The 22,358-nt window shown below is 32.6% G+C and overlaps 2 protein-coding genes across 2 annotated transcripts; one reads left to right on the forward strand and one right to left on the reverse strand.

Annotated features, from left to right (window-relative positions):
• Positions 1–12,352: 12,352 nt before the first annotated feature.
• On the forward strand, positions 12,353–15,158 carry LOC134696201 (uncharacterized). Its single transcript, XM_063557868.1, has 4 exons — positions 12,353–12,610; positions 12,869–13,056; positions 13,551–13,619; positions 14,483–15,158. The coding sequence occupies exons 1-4, from the start codon at positions 12,514–12,516 to the stop codon at positions 15,128–15,130; spliced, it is 1,002 nt and encodes a 333-aa protein (XP_063413938.1). The 5' UTR covers positions 12,353–12,513; the 3' UTR covers positions 15,131–15,158.
• Positions 15,159–15,214: 56 nt separating this feature from the next.
• LOC134696200 (uncharacterized) lies at positions 15,215–17,550 on the reverse strand. The gene is made up of 2 exons (XM_063557867.1): positions 17,421–17,550; positions 15,215–16,660 (listed from the first exon to the last, which is right to left on the reverse strand). Exon 2 carries the CDS (start codon positions 16,569–16,571, stop codon positions 15,516–15,518), a length of 1,056 nt encoding a protein of 351 aa, XP_063413937.1. The 5' UTR covers positions 16,572–16,660; positions 17,421–17,550; the 3' UTR covers positions 15,215–15,515.
• Between the last annotated feature and the right edge of the window lie 4,808 nt (positions 17,551–22,358).

The following is a 22,358-nucleotide window of genomic DNA, read 5'->3' on the forward strand; positions in this document are numbered from 1 at the left end:
CCTAGGGACTTCCCCAAAATTTCATTTTATTTGTTATATTGTCCTATACATTAATGTATATATGGTTTAGGGGTGAGGATATCATCGGTTTCCAAGTTCTCAAACAGGAGGGGGTAGGGTGACTCCAGGGACTCCCCTTTTATTTCATTCAACTAGCTATATTGGCCCAGGCATTAATGTATATATTGTTTTACAGTTGGGATCTCAACTGTTTCCAAGTTTTCAAACAGGAGAGGTGGGGTCACCACAGGGACTTCCCCTATATTTCATTTGATTTGTTATATTGTCCCATTCATGAGTATATATGGTTTAGGGGTGAGGATTCTTGGCCATTTCCAAGTTCTCAAACAGAAGGGTGTACGGTGACCCCAGGGACTCCCCCTTTATTTCATCTGATTTGTTATATTGTCCAATACATGAATATATATGGTTTAGGGTTGGAGATCTGGGCCATTTTTAAATTCTAAAACAGGAGGGGTGGGTGACCCCCAGCGACTCTCCCTATATTTCATTTGATTTTTAATATTGTCTCAAACATGAATACATATGGTTAAGCTGGGCACTGGTGAATCTAGAGATGTTCATAAGTGGGGGCCCACTGACTGCGCTAAGAGGGGGCCCGCTCTAGTCACGCTTCAGTGATTCCCTATATAAGCAACCAATTTTTTCCCAAAAAGGGGGGCCCTGAATCAGCCTCTGAAGGGGTGGGAATCTCAACCGTTTCCAAGTTCTCAAACAGGAGGGGGTGGGTGACTCCAGGGACAACTCCTATATTTTATTTGATTTATTATATTGTCTTTAACTTACGTACCGGAATATGGTTTAGGGGTGGGGATCTCGACCGTTTCCAAGTTATCAAACAAGACAGGTTAGAGTGGCCTTAAGGACGCCACTGATATATCATATTATTTGCTTGCATTCAGGTATTATATAAAATTTCCCTTTGATCCAATTGTAAAAGGGTCGTACTTCAAATGCTATAGAGAATACAATAAATCTCGCAAACGAAAAAAGAGAGAATTTAAACAAAATATATTGGACAGTCTTGATGGGTTAAGGGAAGATAATCCAAAAGAATACTGGAATTTAATCAAGTCACTTAAAGATGATAAAAAGGAGGGTCCAGAAAAAACAGTAAATACAAATGTTTGGTATACCTACTTTAAATCACTTAATAAAATACCAGATAAATATAAATCTAGAATTAATCAAATTGACAAGTTACTTAAAAACATGGAATTAAGCCACTCTTTTAATGAACTGGATTTTAGAATAACCTCTAAGGAGGTGTTGGACACTATTTGTAAATTAAAATGTGGAAAGGCAGTCGGTTTAGATGGCCTCCCAAATGAAATACTGAAGAGTGGTGCTAGTATTTTGGCTCCATTATTTCAATCAAAGAGCTGAATAGCTCTGAGGGGAAAGACGGCCCTTGTTTCTATTTAATTATGTTTTTGAAAAAAGGGGGGGTATCTTTTGATAGTTTTCATATGAAGAATGAAAAAGATAACAGCTAGAACATGTAGAAAGGTTGACAATATTGAAATCAATAATCAATTGTTGTTTATGTAATTTCATTTCCTTAGTTTAGGATTCAATTTGGATCAATGGAAGAGACCAGCATCTTCTAAATCTAAACATTTGATTAAAGTTGATAGCTAATTATCTAAAACTCAACTGAATTCTGTCATTTCACAACAACTACAATATTTTTTAAATCTTGATTGTGTACCACTGAACTGCAGGCTAGGGCCATTTTCCATTTTTTGTGACAGTACTCTTGGATTTTTAAGTTTTTTCTTTGGAAAGTGTGGACTGAAAAATCTATTCAGTTTTAAATTTCCATTGTTAAAGTTCCCAGTTACAACTCTCATCACAGAGAAATAGGTACTAATAAAAAAAAAAACAATATGAGTAATGTAAATTGTGTGAAGATTGTTTCCAAATCTTAATTTTGAAATATTTGTAAATAATAAATGTTTAAACTACAAAATGCAAATTTTTATTAATTTTTTTTTACCATTACAATGATTATGTAGGTAAACAAAAATTTAGTTTTAATAGAAGACTACTAATCCAATGAAATGTCACATTTGAAGTGTTTAAATACATTAACTTTTATTTTAGTGGTTAATTACTCATCAATTGAGGTGCTCCTGATTTGGAGGAAGATTCTCAGAATTTTTTCAGAAAAAAAGTGGTCTCACTAATTAGAGACAAGAAGAATTTTAGCGACAAGAAGCGACAAGAAGAATATTTTTTTCTTGTCGATAAATAGTTTTCTTGACGCTTCTTGTCGCTTCTTGACGCTTTTTGTCTCTAATTAGTGTGACCCGAAAAAAGTCATAAAATCGTTTCTTTCCCCTGTCTCATGTAACCCCACGATCTTTGTTTATTTTGAAAGTTGTTGACCTACAAATTAAAGTCTTGCATGTTGATGTTTAAATCATCAACAGTAAACAATATTATGTTTAGATTTAACAAATACAAATTTGTAATTAGTGCACGATCTCTAAGAATGATTTAAATAACCAGTGAACTGGTGAAGGATATCCCTGCTTCTTCCAAGAATGACGTCACTGTAAAATACAATGTAGGTTGGATATATTTAGAATATCTCGTCATACTAATTTTTCCGGATTGTAAAATAAACGTAAATAGTGTAAAGGAGAGTTCAAGATACGATAATTTCGTGAGAAACAGAAGGGAAATGTGTAAAAAAGTGTTTAAAGTCAAACTATTCATTTCTGGGTCTCCTTTTCTTCAATCTAGGTAAGATTTGTTGGGGGGTTTTCCACACATGTATAAAAACAAAATGAATGATGTGAGGGAGTGTCACTCTGGTCAACCCCATAGGGGATTGACGGCTTGAAGCCGTCTTTCCCCAAAAACTATTTAATCTTGTATTTTCTTCAGGAATATATCCCAAAAAATGGTCATCAGCATATATTTGTCCAATTTTTAAAGCTGAGGATCCATCTAAACCTGAAAACTACAGGGGTATTGCAATTAATATGTGTATAGGAAAACTATTCAATTCAATACTAAATAAAAGGCTTGATAAATATTTAGAAACAAATAATATCATAAATCCATGTCAGATTGGTTTTTCAAGTAAAAGTAGGACATCAGATCACATGTTTGTATTAAAAACTATAATGGATAAGTACACCAGTATGAAAGGTGGGAAACTTTATGCTTGCTCTGTTGATTTCAAAAAAGCGTTTGACAAAGTCATTCATTCTGGTTTAAAATATAAGCTATTAAAATATAATATAGGTGGTAACTTTTATGCAATCCTGACAGACATGTATAATAAAAGTGAATTATGTGTTAAAATAGGTGATGTGCTTACTCCTAATTTTCATTCTCAAATTGGAGTAAAGCAAGGGGTTATTTTAAGTCCAAACCTTTTCAAGATTTTTATAAATGATTTACCAGATGTATTTAAGGAAAGCCAAGATGCTGCTGATATAAATGGTCGCAGGACTGACTGCCTCATGTATGCAGATGATATTGTTATTTTTTCTAGTTCCAAGGCAGGTCTTCAAAAACGACTTGATGATTTATCAAAATTTTGTACTAAATGGTGCTTAGAGGTCAATCTGTCTAAAACCAAAGTTATTATATTTAACAAACCTGGTAAACTTTTAAAAAAATATTTTTATTTCGAAAAAGATACAATAGAATGTGTTAACAATTATAAGTATTTAGGTTTGAAATTTATATCTAGTGGACTTTTTAAGCAGGGAAAGGAAGAATTATACAAAAAATCACTAAAAGCTGTATTCAAATTGCAAAGATCTTTATCATCTTCCAATCCAAGTATTTCTACTCTATTACATATATACGACCATACAATAAAACCCATTTTAATGTATTGCAGTGAAATTACTGGTATGTTTAAAACTAGCTCTGCAGCATGCCAGAAAGAAAGTGAATATTTATTACAGCACATTTATATGAATGATTTTTTAGATAAATCCAATTTAAAATATATGAAGTAAAAATGTATATATTAGGTGTAAACAAAAAGTCTTCTAACCTAGCTGTGCTAGGAGAGCTTGGTAGATTCCCTTTATATTTTTCAGTTGTATTATCAATGCTAAAATATTGGTTTAGAATAAAGAATATGAAAGATGGTTTACTGTATGATACCTATATGTGTAACAAAAACATGTTTGATAATAATATTGAATGCTGGTATTCATCCATACATTTTATTTTTAAAAAGCTTAATATTCATAATTTGGAGGTGAAGCTTAACTTTTTTATCAAGTCAGTTAAGCAAAAACTTTGTAATAGTTTTGTAAAATTTTGGAACACAAAAAGAACAGATACACAGAATAGTAAATTAGATACCGGTACTTATTTCAAACTTAAAACTTGTTTTTCTAAAGAGGTGTATCTGTCTTTAAACAATTTTCAATTGAAAAGTGCCATATGTAAAATTAGAATTAGTGCACATGATCTCAAAATAGAAAAAGACCGGTATAAAACATTATATATAGAGAGAGATCAAAGGCTTTGTAAGAAATGTAGTCTAAATTTGGTTGAAGATGAACAACATTTTATAACTATTTGTCCAGCATACAAAAATAATAGGGAGATATTTTTCAAGGAGATAAACTGTATTTGTCCGAATTTTATACATCTTTCAAATGAGGCAAAATTTGTATGGTTATTTACTAATGAAAATTTGTCTGTACTTAAATATTTAGGGAGCTATATTATTACAAGTCTAGATGTTAGAAGAAATGTTAATTAATTTATGTAACAACAATTATTCATAATTGCAATGATTATATGGTTATGATCCTGCCTGGAATTAAATGTATATCATTTTATAGAATGAAGATAATAACATTTGTCTGAACTTTTTTCAATATTTCATTTTATTATATAAAAATGTTCTTCTGTTACTAATCATGATGTATTGTTCTATGTGTACATGTTATGCTGCCCATCAAGGGCCCTTGATTGGAATAATAAAATATTCTTATTATATTCTTATTCTTATTCTTATATAGTTGCATTATTTGTGAAAATAAAGTAAGAAACTTCCAGCTACTTTAATTGACCCTACAAAATGGAAAAAAATACCCCTTTAAAATTGCAGTAATTTGTTTACACTTTAAAAGCATCTCACATGCATTTAAATATCATCATTTATCACTGATAAAGAAAATTTATACTGTAGTGTGACCATGAACATATATATTGTTAGATATAGTTATCATACACTGTTCCCAGCTGTCACCTTGTAATGAATTTTGACATTAAAATTTGTCAAAAAGTATTAGTTTTGAGTGTCTGTATAAAATATTTTCTAAACATTTCTTTCTTTAACATATATCTTTTGCTTTTCAATTCTAGTGTTTATATTCATTTACTATGCATAGATGTAGTTTGTCACCTGTCTGGATTTTTTTGTAGTTGACTGCCAAACCGGGAATTACCCTTATCCGCTTCTGGAATCGGATCCGATATTGTAAACTTTTGTCTTCACGGCAGCCATTTTATTGTGTTTACAATTTCGTTTTTGTCAATCAGATACGATTTTAGTCGAATTTGAACACTATTTGGCGGCGATTTTCTGTATAAAGCTAGCGGTTGAAGAAAATAAACATCGCTGTCATGAATTATATAATGAAAATAAGTTTTTAGATCGTTTATTTGGAGACTTGTGAAAAGGTTTGCAAAGTTATTTCTTATTTTCTTTAATTGGACATGGACTCCGTCGGGCGTACATATAGCTAGAAACCAAGTCGAATTTCCGCGTGCAAAAGTGGAAGGTCGCGGACCTCGGACCATCGCTAATTTGAACATCTGCCTAGAAATTGAAAAGATATAAAAATTTCTTCTGCTAATTTGAAATTGCCACCAACATCATGAACAGTTGATCTTATTATATAATAGACTACTGACGTTGTACTACGTATTGATGACAAACAATATTCCTACGACTTTTGCAATTTTGGAAATCTTAACTACTTGTCTTTAGAGATTTTCGGCGATTAAATATTTCATACATTTGTTCTTTCACATCTTAGCCAAAAGCTCAGGGGATAATAAACTACACAAGGAGTCTTAATGTGCTCTACTTCCTATGTGCAACTTCAAAACTTTTGGGAAAATCGACGATCATTTAAGGTTTTTCTGGTCATATTTTTTTTAATCCAGAATGTAAAGTATGAAAAAACAGTCCAATAAGTTATAAATAACATAGTAACCAGTTAGATGATAACAATGGCATGTATTTCAGCATTTATGAGGTAGGACACAAATCCAGGGTGCTCGCATAAGGGAGCTTAACTGCCTAAAAATGACATTAGTTGATACATACTTTAATGCTAAAGTGTCATCTGCAGACCAGTTCACATATAAGATTTTTCAACAGAATGCTTGTCACATCATGGTTAACACTGAAATGAAAAATCACATGTTGTATAAACAAAACTGTAAGGGTGATTTAAAATTTGACACAGAGGCTCACGTAAAATGGGGATTAGCATGGCAAGCTATAAGAAAAGTCTCAATGTAATATATGTATGTTGATTCAAAAGTGTATTTCATAAATTATATCATATGAAGAAAAATAGGGCTTCTCTTTTAAACCATTACTGTTTTACCATTTTAAATCAAACAGTCTTGGTAGGATTTGTGTTTTCGACACCTTGTTGGGTGTGTACCACGACAAACTTGGCGGTCTTGGTTAATATGAGGCGGCTCAAAAGACAAGTGCTCAGGGTTAATGCATCTCTTCTGATGACAAAGATGAGACACATCAAATTCATCTGATAGGTCAAATTTCTCAGTGTGCAACATGTATGCAAATCTGTGACCATACAAGGTTCTTTTTTTTCTATCCCAAGGAAACCTAACACTATACACTGAATACAGCCATGTCGGTCCACCCATTTGACTTAGCAAACATCCGTAAACCCCCATTTCAATGCAATTTTCCCTCAAACGTGCTTTCTGTGTCACAATCCATTCCGAATAGTCCATTTTTACAACGTATGAACTAGTTTAGTAATAATTTTTAAAAATGAAAGTACAATAAGGTCACGAGTGCACGTGTTGTTTCCCTAAATAGGTGTAATACCACCATTGATTTTTCCCTATTAGTCTTTGTTAAATTGGCACTTTTAAAAAAATTGTACAGTATTTACCTTTATTTCAACCAAAGAAATACTTTGGTATAAAGTATAAAGTTTAATCCTTTCCAGTGCTAGTACAGTGAAAATTTCACACTACATTTTATTGCATATAAGAAAGTAACCTGCACCGGAAGTAAACAAACAAATTTTTACACTATTATTTACTGGTTACCTGCTTTGGTAACTATGTAACCTTAACTTTCCAAAATATTTTATTAGACCATCAAATAAACTAGAGGCTCTAAAGAGCCTGTGTCGCTCACCTTGGTCTATGTGAATATTAAACAAAGGAAGCAGATGGATTCATGACAAAATTGTGTTTTGGTGATGGTGATGTGTTTGTACATCTTACTTTACTTAACAGTCTTGCTGCTTACAATTATCTCTATCTATAATGAACTTGGCCCAGTAGTTTCAGTGGAATATGTTAATAAAAATTTACAAATTTTATGAAAATGGTTAAAAATTGACTATAAAGGACAATAACTCCTTAGGGGGTCAATTGACCATTTCGGTCATGTTGACTTATTTGTAAATCTTACTTTGCTGAACATTTTTGCTGTTTAAAGTTTATCTTTATCTATAATAATATTCAAAATAACCAAAAACAGCAAAATTTCCTTAAAATTACCAATTCAGGGGCAGCAACCCAACAACAGGTTGTCTGATTTGTCTGAAAATTATAGGGCAGATAGATCTTGATCTGATAATTTTTTTTACCCCTGTCAGATTTGCTCTAAATGCTTTGGTTTTTGAGTTATAAGCCAAAAACTGCATTTTACCCCTATGTTCTATTTTTAGCCATGGCAGCCATCTTGGTTGGTTGACTGGGTCACCCCACACATTTTTTAAACTAGATACCCCAAAGATGATTGTTGCCAAGTTTAGATTAATTTGGCCAAGTAGTTTCAGAGGAGAAGATTTCTGTAAAAGATAACTAAGATTTACGAAAAATGGTTAAAAATTGTCTATAAAGGGCAATAACTCCTGAAGGAGGCAACTGACCATTTTGGTCATGTCGACTTATTTGTAAATATTACTTTGCTGAACATTATTGCTATTTACAGTTTATCTCTATCTATAATAATATTCAAGATAATAACCAAAAACATCAAAATTTCCTTAAAATTACAAATTCAGGGGCAGCAACCAAACAACGGGTTGTTTGATTCGTCTGAAAATTTCAGGACAGATAGATCTTGACCTTATAAACAATTTTTCCCCATGTCAGATTTGCTCTAAATGCTTTGGTTTTTTAGTTATAAGCCAAAAACTGCATTTACCCCTATGTTCTATTTTTATCCATGGCGGCCATCTTGGATGGTTGACCGGGTCACCCCACACATTTTTAAAACTAGATACCCCAATGATGATTGTGGTCAAGTTTGGTTAAATTTGGCCCAGTAGTTTCAGAGGAGAAGATTTTTGTAAAAGATAACTAAGATTTACGAAAAATGGTTAAAAATTGTCTATAAAGGGCAATAACTCCTGAAGGGATCAACTGACCATTTTGGACATGTTGACTTATTTGTAAATCTTACTTTGCTGAACATTATTGCTATTTACAGTTTATCTCTATCTATAATAATATTCAAGATAATAACCAAAAACATCAAAATTTCCTTAAAATTACAAATTCAGGGGCAGCAACCCAACAACGGGTTGTTCGATTCGTCTGAAAATTTCAGGACAGATAGATCTTGACCTTATGAACAATTTTACCCTGTCAGATTTGCTCTAAATGCTTTGGTTTTTAAGTTACAAGCCAAAAACTGCCTTTTACCCCTATGTTCTATTTTTAGCCATGGCGGCCATCTTGGTTGGTTGACCGGGTCACGCCACACATTTTTTAAACTAGATACCCCAATGATGGTTGTGGTAAAGTTTGGTTTAATTTGGCCCAGGAGTTATAGAGAAGAAGATTTTTGTAAAAGATAACTAAGATTTACGAAAAATGGTTAAAAATTGATTATAAAGGGCAATAACTCCTGAAGGGGTCACTGGACGTTAAGCAACCAACAATCAATCAATCAATCTCTATCTATATTAATATTCAAGATAATAACCAAAAACATCAAAATTTCCTTAAAATTACAAAATCAGGGGCAGCAACCAAACAACGGGTTGTTTGATTCATCTGAAAATTTCAGGACAGATAGATCTTCACCTTATGAACAATTTAACCCCATGTCAGATTTGCTCTAAATGCTTTGGTTTTTAAGTTATAAGCCAAAAACTGCATTTTACCCCTATGTTCTATTTTTAGCCAAGGCGGCCATCTTGGTTGGTTGACCGGGTCACACCACACATTTTTTAAACTAGATACCCCAATGATGATTGTGGTCAAGTTTGGTTTAATTTGGCCCTGGAGTTTCAGAGGAGAAGATTTTTTTAAAAGATAATGACTACGACGGACGACGACGCCTTTGAGCCAGGTGAGCTAAAAAAGAATGATGCTTTCAGACACCCAACATACATGTTTATGACTCAGAAAAATTTAAGTGCATTGAAATGCAGGGTTAATTTTCTACAACTGTCAAATTCAAGGGATAATTTTTTTAGACCTACTTTCGTATGCAACCGGATGTGGCGTATCATGATTTGATGGTATTACACCTATACCAACATTGAAAGAAGTAAACGCATTTGCTTATCCTGTAACAAACAAGAAATTGAGGATGAATACCATTTCTTCTCAATCTGTCCATGCTATACATCATTAAGGGATACCTATATACAAAATATTAATAAAAATCTTAATTTCAATTTTATTAAATTGCAGTCCACTATAACACTTAAGCATTTGACTATACTTTTAAATAGCAGTCTAACAGTCATTATAAAAATCACCATAAAGTATATTAATGATTGTCTTTTATTAAGAACATCTGTATAACTTGTATTTCTTTTAATATGCATTGCCAACCTAATTTTTGTTTGTGTTCTTTTTTCAATTGTTCATGAACATTAATAATGTGTTAAATATTAATATAACTATTAATATTTATTGCCTTTTTAGCTCACCTGGCCCGAAGGGCCAAGTGAGCTTTTCCCATCACTTTGCGTCCGTCGTCCGTCGTCGTCCGTCGTCTGTCGTCCGTCGTCTGTCGTCCGTCGTCGTTGTTAACTTTTACAAAAATCTTCTCCTCTGAAACTACTGGGCCAAATTGAACCAAACTTGGCCACAATCATCATTGGGGTATCTAGTTTAAAAAATGTGTGGCGTGACCCGGTCAACCAACCAAGATGGCCGCCACGGCTAAAAATAGAACATAGGGGTAAAATGCAGTTTTTGGCTTATAACTCAAAAACCAAAGCATTTAGAGGAAATTTGACATGGGGTAAAAATGTTAAGCAGGTCAAGATCTATCGGCCCTGAAATTTTCAGATTAATCGGTCAACCCGTTGTTGGGTTGCTGCCCCTGAATTGGTAATTTTGTGGATATTTTGCAGTTTTTGGTTATAATCTTGAATATTATTATAGATAGAGATAAACTGTATACAGCGATAATGTTCAGCAAAGTTAGATTTACAAATAAGTCAACATGACCGAAATGGTCAGTTGACCCGTTTAGGAGTTATTGCCCTTTATAGTCAATTTTTAACCATTTTTCGTAAATCTTAGTTATCTTTTACAAAAATCTTCTCCTCTGAAACTACTGGGCCAAATTAATCCAGACTTGGCAACAATCATCTTTAGGGTATCTAGTTTTAAAAATGTGTCCGATGACCAGACTATCAAATCAAGATGGCTGCCACAGCTAAAAATAGAACATAGGGGTAAAATGCAGTTTTTGGCTTATAACTCAAAAACCAAAGCATTTAGAGCAAATCTGACACGAGGTAAAATTGTTTATCAAATTAAGATCTATCTGCCCTATAATTTTCAGATGAATCTGACAATCCATTGTTGGGTTGCTGCCCCTGAATCGGTAATTTTAAGGAAATTTTGCTGTTTTTGGTTATTATCTTGAATATTATTATAGATAGAGATAAACTGTAAACAGCAATTATGTTCAGCAAAGTAAGAGTTACAAATAAGTCAACATGACGGAAATGGTCAATTGACCCCCTAAGGAGTTATTGTCCTTTATAGTCAATTTTCAACAATTTTCATAAAATTTGTAAATTTTTTTTTAACATTTTCCACTGAAACTACTGGGCCAAGTTCATTATAGATAGAGATAAATGTAAGCAGCAAGACTGTTTAGTAAAGTAAGATTTACAAACACATCACCATCACCAAAACACAATTTTGTCATGAATCCATCTGCTTCCTTTGTTTAATATTCACATAGACCAAGGTGAGCGACACAGGCTCTTTGGAGCCTCTAGTTCTTCTTTGCTGTGAATACCACTGTCACTCTAATATAATTGTAATCAATTTAATCATTGTAAGTTTATTGTCTTAATTTTGTATGCCATAACCATTTAATGGAAATGTGTTTGTGCGAATAAAATATTGTCTATTCCTGTTGCTTTTTTATGTTTAATTTTTTAAGTTGTTTATCTACAAATTCATTTGAGATGGCACTAAATTCTAGTTGTTGTGTGGCAGTTTTGTTTTCGTGTATTTTTTTAACACTTGGATGGTTATAACTTAAATATGGAATATTCTATTTGAGAAAATAATACAAAAAAAAGAAGATGTGGTATGATTTCCAATGAGACAACTATCCACAAAAGACCAAAATTACACAGACATTAACAACTATAGGTCACCGTACATCCTTCAACAATGAGCAAAGCCCATACTGCATAGTCAGCTATAAAAGTATCCCATAAGACAATGTAAAACAATTCAAATGAGAAAACTGGCAGCCTTGTTTATATAAAAAAATGATTGAAAAACAAATGACTACCACTGAATTACAGACTTGGGTCAGGCATATACATAAAAAATGTGGTAAGGTTAAAAATTTTGGCAGGATCCCATCCCTCCCCTAACCTGAAACAGTGGTATAACAGTACAACATAAGAACGAACCATAAAAATCAGATGAAAAAGGCTTAACTCAAACCATGTCTAAGATGAAATAAGTGTTATTGATTTCTGCTTCATGTTTTCCAATTTTCATGATTATACTCTGTAATACTTTTTCAATAACCATTATTGTATCTCTTTCAGTTTACTTTTATTGAGTGAATGCTCTGCCAAACCAATATATGCTCAAATAAAATCATCTGATTTGTTTTTAAAATTAAGCTTCACTTATTTTTTTTATTTGCAGGTAACTTACAACTATCACATCAAACTTGACAAATCTGGCAGCCCAGTTAATTCTAAGTGTGAATGTCCAGCAGGAAAGGGTCCCAACGCCACCTGCAAGCATGTAGCTGCAGTGCTGTTGATGGCTGATGTTTTTTCTAATACTGGAGAAATTTCAATACAGAAGTCATGTACAGAAGGACTACAAACTTTTCAACAACCAAAGACATATTACAATGGTAACTTCTTTTAACTGACTGTCCTGTAAAAGCCATTTATTTCAACCAAAGAATTGAGAGAATAAACAAGTTTCATTTCTTTATATCTTATGTCCCACCGTAAATCAACAGTACAAGAAGTTTTACGTCATTATTGTTCTAAAAAGTTAAACATATATATGGAAACATGTCAAGGTTCAGAAAAAATATCTCCACCATGCCTCTGACTAGAGTTTTTGTCTCTTGTTTTCGTTCATTTTTAATTATTTAATATTTTAGGTGCTCCAGTGAAAATTGAAAAATTGGCTAAAAGAAAACCAACTGAAATATTAGAAGACCCAAGACCACAGAAATACAGAAATATGGAAGGGTTTACAGACCATGTCAGAAACACCATGATTAACTTCTGCTCTCAATCTTCTCAAGACCTTACATTGAGATATATTTTTCCTGCAGCTGATATACAGGTACAATGGAAGTTGATGGTTAACAAGAAAAACTTGAAAAATATTTTAATTTTAAATAGAATTAACAAATTTAAGGTAATACAAAGAATAAAATTAACAATAAACAACATTAACAACTTATACACTCACATAGTCATATATATTAATAAACCTATTTGAATCATACACATGATAAAGACAAAAAGTTTGCATGTTCTTGATTTTTGGAAAATTTACCTTGCCTTTCTATTTTTAAACATGACACTGTTCTTGTAAATTCAAGTAACTGGTATTAAATAATCCAAAAAACTATATATCAAGTAAAGAAAGCAAGTAGCCTTGAGTTTTCATATTGTCAAATTCACTGTAATACAATGTATGTAGTATATCGATATAAATTTTGTTAGTCAAAGGTAGATAACTCCATGTTTAAAAAATAATTCAAATCATGTGCATTGTAGTTTGATTTTATATGCACATGGCTTCTTTAATATAGTTTTGAATTTGTATTTCAGACTGCCCAGCTTGATCATGCCTACCTGCCATTACCATTTGCTGAATATTGGGTCGATAGAGCTTTACTGGTAAGATAAACAATTCATCAATTTATATGAAAATCATTGCCAATACAAGGAAACTCCAAAATATCTGGTCATGTACAATAAATATTAATGTATAAAAACCCTTAAATATTTTTATGCTAAAGTTTAACAATTCATAAGCACTAAATAAGAAATATTCAGCTTTCATATAGCATATAGGGTACCACTAACCATAAAATTTACTGATCATTGTTGTACTCTAAATAATTCAGTTTTTATTCACTTAATTTTCAAAACAGAATAGTTTCCACACTTTTATAAACATGTTTGACTGTGTATTCAGTACCTAGGTCCAAAATACTTGTATTTCAATAAAAAAAACATCTTATGATTGGATAAATGTTTCTATTTCTGAATAAAATAAAAAGGATTGCTTGAATTCATGAAATATCCTATAAACTATATAAAATATCTTTATATATAAAAAATAATCAATTATGTTATCTTATAAATCTTATCTTACATGTCTTTTATATATATATATATATATCTTATAAACTATATGAGATATCATATACATAGTTTATAAGATATCTTATATAATGTCTAATATATCTTATATAGTGTATATTAAAGATATATTACATAGTTTATAGGATATCTTATGTAGTTTATAATATCTTAATATAGTTTATAAGATATATCTCATATATTATTTTTATGAGATATCTTATGAACTAAATGAGATATATCTTATAAACTATATGAGATATATCTTATAAACTATATTAGAAATCTTTTAAGATCTTTTAACTATATAAAAATTAAAAAAAACTGCTTTCTTCATTTACAGGCTGGAAATTTCTTAAGGTCAAGATTTTATACTGATTTCACTACTATTTTAGGTTACAGAACAACAGGCAAAATTGGCTGAAAAGGAGTCAAGAGGACAATCCAGCAATAAGAAATGGTTTTATTTAAGACAGTGGAGGATTACAGCATCTAGATTTGGAGAAATTTCAAAAATTACCACAAGGAGAAATATACAAAAATTATGTGAATCATTGTGTTCCCAAAAGTTCTTAAAGGTGAAGTCTGTATTGCATGGTAAAATGTATGAGCAGAAGGCAATAACACAGTTTGAAAAAAAGTTTCAAATGAAATGTCAACCATGTGGACTGTTTATATCTGCTGACAAACCATTTCTTGGAGCTTCCCCGGACGCTTTAATTGGAGATGATTGTGTTGTGGAGGTGAAGTGTCCATATACAGGACGAGATGAGAGCATTGTTCCAGGTGTTAATTTTTCTTTCTTGGAATATGACAAAGATAACAATATAACATTAAAAAAATCATCAAACTATTATGACCAAATTCAGGGTCAACTATTTTTATCAAATAGAGAACATTGTTATTTTATTGTGTACACATTCAAAGACCTCTTTGTTGAGAAAATTGGAATTAATCATGACTACTGTGTTGGTTGTCTGCTGCCAAAGTTGGAATTGTTTTACTCCAAACACTTTAGGCCATATATTGCCTCAATACTATAAAAAAATTAATAAAATTATTGAGACTTTATATTTTTTAATTTGTTATCTCCCTTCTGATTTATAATCAATTGAAGCCCCCCCCCCCCCCCCCCCCCCCTCTTTTTATGGATAATTCTCAATTCATGACATCCCCCCTCTTTTCCTCCAATAATGCTGAACTTGATAAAAAAATAATTAAACATACTCAAAGAAATAAGAGCATTAGGTACCGAAAATGTCATACATGTATTTATCACACGCCAAAATTAGTTAAAAAGGATAATTACATTTTTTGTAATTAGTGGATACATCTCAGGAGTATACTTTAGAACTATGAAAATATGGCCAATTTTACTATCTTTGGTTAAATTACAATATAAATATAAAAATGGGACCCTTTGAAAATCTAGGCAAATTTATCAACAATTGCATTTTTGAAATTTGTCAATGCAAAACAAACAAATACAATTCTGTTACTTAATGACAGTTTGGTGTTTGGAAGTTCGGACTTAAGAATTTTAAAACGTTTGGCTAATCCTATAACACGTTCTATATGGATACGCTTGGATGCAACACGTCTATCCCTCACAATTTCTTCTGGCTCTAGTTGTGATTTTCCTTTCAGCATTGTAGGCGTATTAACATACACATCGTTGTTTGCAAAGAGGTCTTGAACCATTATGCCTCGATCCGCCATTATACTATCCCCAGATTCAAACCTGGTATTATCTAAAAGACTTGAGTCTTCAATAATCTGCCTGTCACTGGTAGATCCCCCATAGCAGTCTGAAATATAGGATATAGCACCTCTTGGGGTACACCCGACCATAGTTTTCACAGTATTTTTGTGCTTGTAGGATGACCAAGTCACACTCTGAATGTTAACGTCTTGAGATTTCTGGATAGGAATCTCGGTAGCATCAAGAATAACTCTCGTCCTTGGAAATTTTCTATGAAAATCTACTGGCATATGCTTATCAACAATGTCTCTTGATGGCCAAATATTTAATTCATTCAATTGAAAATAAAGGAAGTTAATCCAGGTATTAAAAATCCTAGCAATGGTTGAAACAGATAAATCAAATAGCAAGGATAACTCTACATCTTCTTTGGCACATCTAAGTTTAATCAATGTTATAAAAAGCTGATCCGATGGATGAAGGGTTGAACATTTATATTTGAGCTCATATGCAGCAGGACCTAGTGCATGGAATAAGAACATAAAATGTTCATAAGATTTAAAACCTGTATAAAATGAAACTGCCTTTGGATTGTCCATAAACCTCTCAATCGAATACCGACCAAGTAACTCGCACTGGATCTGCATGTCCTTGGGTACATGTACGTCAGGCTCTGAAGGTAAGGAAATATCAGTACTATTTGATGTTGACTCAATTTCAACCTCTTGTTGTACTCCTTGGTTAAGAGCTGTGTCCACACTCATGGCTTTTCTAGATTGCATTCTTAAAGCTCTAGGGCTTACAATATTTATTTTGGGACGAAAGCTAAACACTGATGGTACTGCATCTACCTTTAGTCTACTTCGATCACCTGGAAACATAGCATGAAACTGATTTTAAAAATATTGCACACATGTGCTTGGAAACCATTTTTTATTTATTTTGGCAATATAACTACCATCTACATGTACATTGTACATGTATTCTGCATTATTTTTGTTTATATTGCAGTGGGGATAGCACTATACATGTATTACTTTACATACATTTATAAATAATAAGACTTATTAAGATTTTATTTAATTGGGTTAAACAAGAAATCTTTGTTCCACATCCAATCACACTCTGGCATTGAGTAAGTTTATCTATGGCAAAAACCAAGTCTCCATGTTGCAGGTGTGACCTATAATTGGTGGTACATGTATTTACAAATTAAGTAACTTTGTTGTGTGAGTCAAGGCTCAAAGCTGAAGCTGTAATTTGACTATCATGCATAATTGCTTATTTTTATAATTTATGTATTCAATGTAGAGTTGGTAACAGGTTGGCAATTTCTTAGGTTTAAATCATTTCAATTTGTGCCTTATGAAACCTGAAGTGGATACTTTCATGTAATAAAACAACTCATTGATAACAAACAGCTCATTTTAAATTATGAGCCACTTACATTTTTTACATACATTTGTAACTCTCATTAACATCAATTTATGGATTTGACAGTTAATTTATTTTTTATTTATCTGAAATTATTTTAATCCCAATTTTCCATTGATTGTTACAGTACATGTATGATCATATTATTATTAAAAAGATAAGGATATTATTCTATCATTAAATAATGCTGTACTCACATTCTCTTTACTTGCACAGTCTTCCTAAAAAAGGAAAACAAAACCACAAAGCAACACGAACTTTAAAACACAAAAATTCATGCTAAAACAATATTTTTTTTCAGAAACAATATGTCAGTCAGCTGTGATAATGATTGTGCCCAATACATGATCTTTGAACATTAAGAAATACTATTCATAAAAAAAATTACACATTATAGTGATAGAAAAGGTAAAACACAGGCTTGAACAGTTGATGTAACTTTTGATATCAATACAAAGCTACTTACATCAATACATTTATGCTGCTAGTTTTACAAAAAAAAAAAAAGCAGGTGTGTTGTTGCCAATATCTTTAGCCACATTTATAAAAAAGGCATGGAAGTGTTCTGCTGCTTTCTTTTGGTCACTTATTATGTTTTCTTCATCACATAGAATGATATTTTTTGTGAAGTTGCTACCTTTGTTTGTAATAAAAGGTTTAATAGTAGGCCAGATATCAGATGTTTTGGTCCGCCTATGCCACATGTATGTGTGAGCCAAAATTTGTTCCTGTGAAAAAAGTTCCACTGGAACTAATTTCACATGAAATATGTTCTGGGAGAACTTTTTTCACAGACAATTTCTGTATAATTTGTTCCATCTATATGAAATAAGTTCCATACTTTACCTGGTGATATAAGTTCTGGGTTGGTGAAATTTGTTCCCTACCTAGTGATATAAGTTCCATGTTTGTGAGATTTGTTCCTTACCTGGTGAAATAAGTTCTGGCTTGTGAGATTTGTTCCTCACCTGGTGAAATAAGTTCCTTGTCTATGAAATATGTTCCACTGGTTAAACAAGTTATCTTATATATTGAGCACTTGTCTTCAGTGAGTTTCAAGTCATTATAAAATACATGTATTATATGGTTTTATAAGGTCATAAATAAAAAGTTTAAACATCCAATTTGGATCATGTGGAGTAAAGCAAGTCATGTATCTTCAACCTACAGTCATGCCTTCAATTGCAAATGTACCCCATGCAAGTACAGTACTTATTTTCTGTGAAATAGGTTTGAGCAGAACATTTTCATTGATTTCTATAAAATACCTTCGTTCAAAACTAATATCACACAAAATTATTTCACTTTTTTAGCTCACCTGGCCCAAAGGGCCAAGTGAGCTTTTCTCATCACTTGGCGTCCGTCGTCCGGCGTCCGTCGTCGTCCGGCGTTAGCTTTTACAAAAATCTTCTCCTCTGAAACTACTGGGCCAAATCAAACCAAACTTGGCCACAATCATCATTGGGGTATCTAGTTTAAAAAATGTGTGGCGTGACCCGGTCATCCAACCAAGATGGCCGCCACGGCTAAAAATAGAACATAGAGGTAAAATGCAGTTTTTGGCTTATAACTCAAAAACCAAAGCATTTAGAGGAAATCTGACATGGGGTAAAAATGTTTATCAGGTCAAGATCTATCTTCCCTGAAATTTTCAGATGAATCGGTTAACCTGTTTTTGGGTTGCTGCCCCTGAGTTGGTAATTTTGAGGAAATTTTGCTGTTTTTGGTTATTATCTTGAATATTATTATAGATAGAGATAAACTGTAAACAGTAATAATGTTCAGCAAAGTTAGATTTACAAATAAGTCAACATGACCGAAATGGTCAGTTGACCCCTTTAGGAGTTATTGCCCTTTATAGTCAATTTTTAACCATTTTTCATAAATCTAAGTAATCTTTTACAAAAATCTTCTCCTCTGAAACTACTGAGCCAAATTAATCCAAACTTGGCCACAATCATCTTTGGGGTATCTAGTTTAAAAAATGTGTGGCGTGACCCGGTCAACCAACCAAGATGGCCGCCACGGCTAAAAATAGAACATAGGGGTAAAATGCAGTTTTGGCTTATAACTCAAAAACCAAAGCATTTTGAGGAAATTTGACATGGGATAAAAATGTTCATTAGGTCAATATCTATCTGCCCTGAAATTTTCAGATGAATTGGACAATCGGTTGTTGGCTTGCTGCCCTCCAATTGGTAATTTTTAAAGAAATTTTGCCGTTTTTGGTTATTATCTTGAATTCTATTATAGATAGAGATAAACTGTTAACAGCAATAATGTTCAGCAAAGTAAGATCTACAAATAAGTCAACATGACCTAAATGGTCAATTGACCCCTTAAGGAGTTATTGCCCTTTATAGTCAATTTTTAACAATTTTCATTAATTTGGTAAATTTATGTAAATTTTTACCAAATATTTTTCTCTGTTACTAATGGGCAAGGTTCATTATAGATATAATTGTAAGAAGCAAGAACGTTCAGTAAAGTAAGAACCTCAAACACATCACCATCACCAAAATACAATTTTGTCATGAATCCATTTGTGTCCTTTGTTTAATATGCACATAGACCAAGGTGAGCGACACAGGCTCTTTAGAGCCTCTGGTTTTAAATTTTAATATTGGAACAAAACTCGTGGTGCTGTGATTTTTGTTCCGGAACTTATTTCACTCTTAGTTAAAAAATTAGTTCCGGAACAAATTTAATAGTGCTGGAACATATTTTCTGTGACATAAGTTCCAATGGAACCTATTTCATATGAAATTTGTTCTGGCGGAACAAATATCATGCCGGAACAAATTTTTTGTTACAGGTTGTTTACATTGTTTTCTTTTTTTCAATGGAGCATGTTGGTCTAAAACATTTACCATAGCCTTTTCAAAAAGCCTTTTACGAAAGAAAAGTTTAAACATTACTGATTTCAGCTATTATTTTAAGTTCTCTCAATATTTTAAAGGCATACCAGGTTTGTACTTCTGTTCATAATATAACAGTGCCATTGTTTTGAAGATCCATGAGACTGAGGGGTATCTTCCACCTCGAGTGCGAATCCGGGTCCGTTCGCCCTGATTCGCGTTCGCCATACTACCGGTTCGCCCAGGGTCCATTCGCCCAGATTTTTATTTTTTTCTATTTGTTGTCCAGTCTCATAATTTTAAGTATTTGAACAAAATATGTTAAAGCAAGGATTTGTATAGTTAGATCTAAGTATACAAATCCTTGGTTAAAGTTTGTAAAAAAAATGACAGAATATTTATATTACCGTAATCATTTTGTCATTTTCCCTTTAGTGATTTACAGTCTGAGAGTAGAATGTATATTTCTCTTTATTAATAGAGGGTGGTAAAGGGTTATTTTCGTGCAACGTTTTCGGCCCTTTTATTTCACGTGTCTTCGTGTTTTGAGTTTTTATTTCTCGTTTTCTCGTGTTTGGCTCGATGTGCGTGCTTCGTGTTTTCCCTTATTTATTTTCCGTGTTTCGTATCGGTACACCTAATTTCTCGTGCATGCTTGTCCCGCATTTGATGAAAAGTAAAACGGGACTAATTCAAAGTCAGCGTGTTATGATACCTTCTGAAACTTGTGTAATCTAATCATAGAACTTGATGTACATTGACTTTGATACCATTCTACTTTTGCAATTATATTGTATATATATGTATGGTATGAGATAAGGTCCATCAAATTACTATGAATAAAACTATTTTTTTCAAATCAGATGCAACTAGCGAACCCTAAGTAAAAGGTGACCGCAGGGTCTATATGTCCATTGATAATGACTGCATGATCTCAAAGAACGGCTGACTTAAGAACTTCTAGTAATTTTTTCCTTAATATATACGATTTTATTTCTCGTGCTACGTTTTTCCTGATTTTTATTTTTCGTGCAACGCTTTTTCAATTTTTATTTCACGTGTTTCCGTGTTCAGTACCCCCTTTACCACCCCCTTAATATATATTAACAAAATCATTGTATTCAGTCAATGGTGAATGGTGAAAGTATGCAGTAGTCTCCGAGTATAAATGAACTTGAAAATCCGTTTGGCACACAGGACTCCACGGGATCATGATGAATTTGCTTTTAACACGACAAAGTTGGTTTTGACGCATCAATTTTGGTTTTAATGCATTAAAGTTGCTTTTAACGCGTTTAAGTTGCTTTTAATGAGTTGAAGTTGCTTTTGAAGAATTAATGTTGCTTTTAACCCATTGAAGTTGTTTTTAACATGTTACAGTTGCTTTTAATGATGCCTTAATAAAGAGGTTAAGCATCGGACTTTGTACATGTGTGTGTACTTGTGGCTAGGGAAACCACCCGATTTCCTGCATATCACATCATTGATTTTGCTTGGCGGTGAAACGTTCAAGTCAGGAGCCATGTGTAAAGCAGAGGCTACACTAAGGTAAGAACTTGTAGCTTCTTTTTCTAAAAACACAGATATTTGTCAATAAAGTTGAATACGTATATGAACAAGAGAATGTAAGCCTTTAAAAAATTTCTTTGAAATCAGGATTAAACGGCAAATATGGAACGCATTCGACGGAACATTGCGTCATATTGAAGGTGAAAACTATTGAAAACTTACAATGCTGTCAAATTGCTTATTTTCCGGTTCGAATGAGAGGCAAATTCATAAGAATCTTGAAAATACTATCAGAATTAAAGTATTAGGGAGAAGACAAGCATTCTTACTTGGTGCTTTAGATATATTTTCAGTGAAAAAAGAGGATTTTCAACAATTTTTATAACTTTTGAAATATGTTTGTTCCTTTTTAGAAACTTCAAATATGACATCTTGCACCAGTGGCAGCAGAGGAAAAAAAAAGATCACCAGGTACTGCTGAGAGAGGTCCTGTCTAGAAATCCTTTCAAAAATAAGTCTGCCTGGAATGACTCGGATAGCATTATCAGTAGCAGATACAAGATCTAATTTCCAATCTCATGCAAGACGTGTCCGGGTAGGATCACATTTGCTGTTAGATTAGCATAAAAAAAAAACAAGGCTACATCTTTGAAGAGATATTTATACTTTGATAACCATTTTATGATTTCTTCAAAGAAGAAAGTTTTAAACTCTTTTTTTCACCCAAAACTCATACATCCCCATCTCTTGACTCCTTTCCGCCTGACT

The sequence above is a fragment of the Mytilus trossulus genome, chromosome 14 (assembly GCF_036588685.1).
Source record: "Mytilus trossulus isolate FHL-02 chromosome 14, PNRI_Mtr1.1.1.hap1, whole genome shotgun sequence".
Lineage (NCBI taxonomy): Eukaryota > Metazoa > Mollusca > Bivalvia > Mytilida > Mytilidae > Mytilus > Mytilus trossulus.

What these genes read in the sequence shown, in the direction of transcription:
- LOC134696201 (XM_063557868.1), top strand. Translation starts at nt 12,514, where the DNA reads ATGGCTGATGTTTTTTCTAATACTGGAGAAATTTCAATACAGAAGTCA. An exon ending in TTCCTGCAGCTGATATACAG is followed by an intron (nt 13,057 to 13,550) that starts GTACAATGGAAG and finishes TTTGTATTTCAG; the next exon opens with ACTGCCCAGCTTGATCATGC. An exon ending in GGGTCGATAGAGCTTTACTG is followed by an intron (nt 13,620 to 14,482) that starts GTAAGATAAACA and finishes CTACTATTTTAG; the next exon opens with GTTACAGAACAACAGGCAAA.
- LOC134696200 (XM_063557867.1), bottom strand. Translation starts at nt 16,571, where the DNA reads ATGCAATCTAGAAAAGCCATGAGTGTGGACACAGCTCTTAACCAAGGA.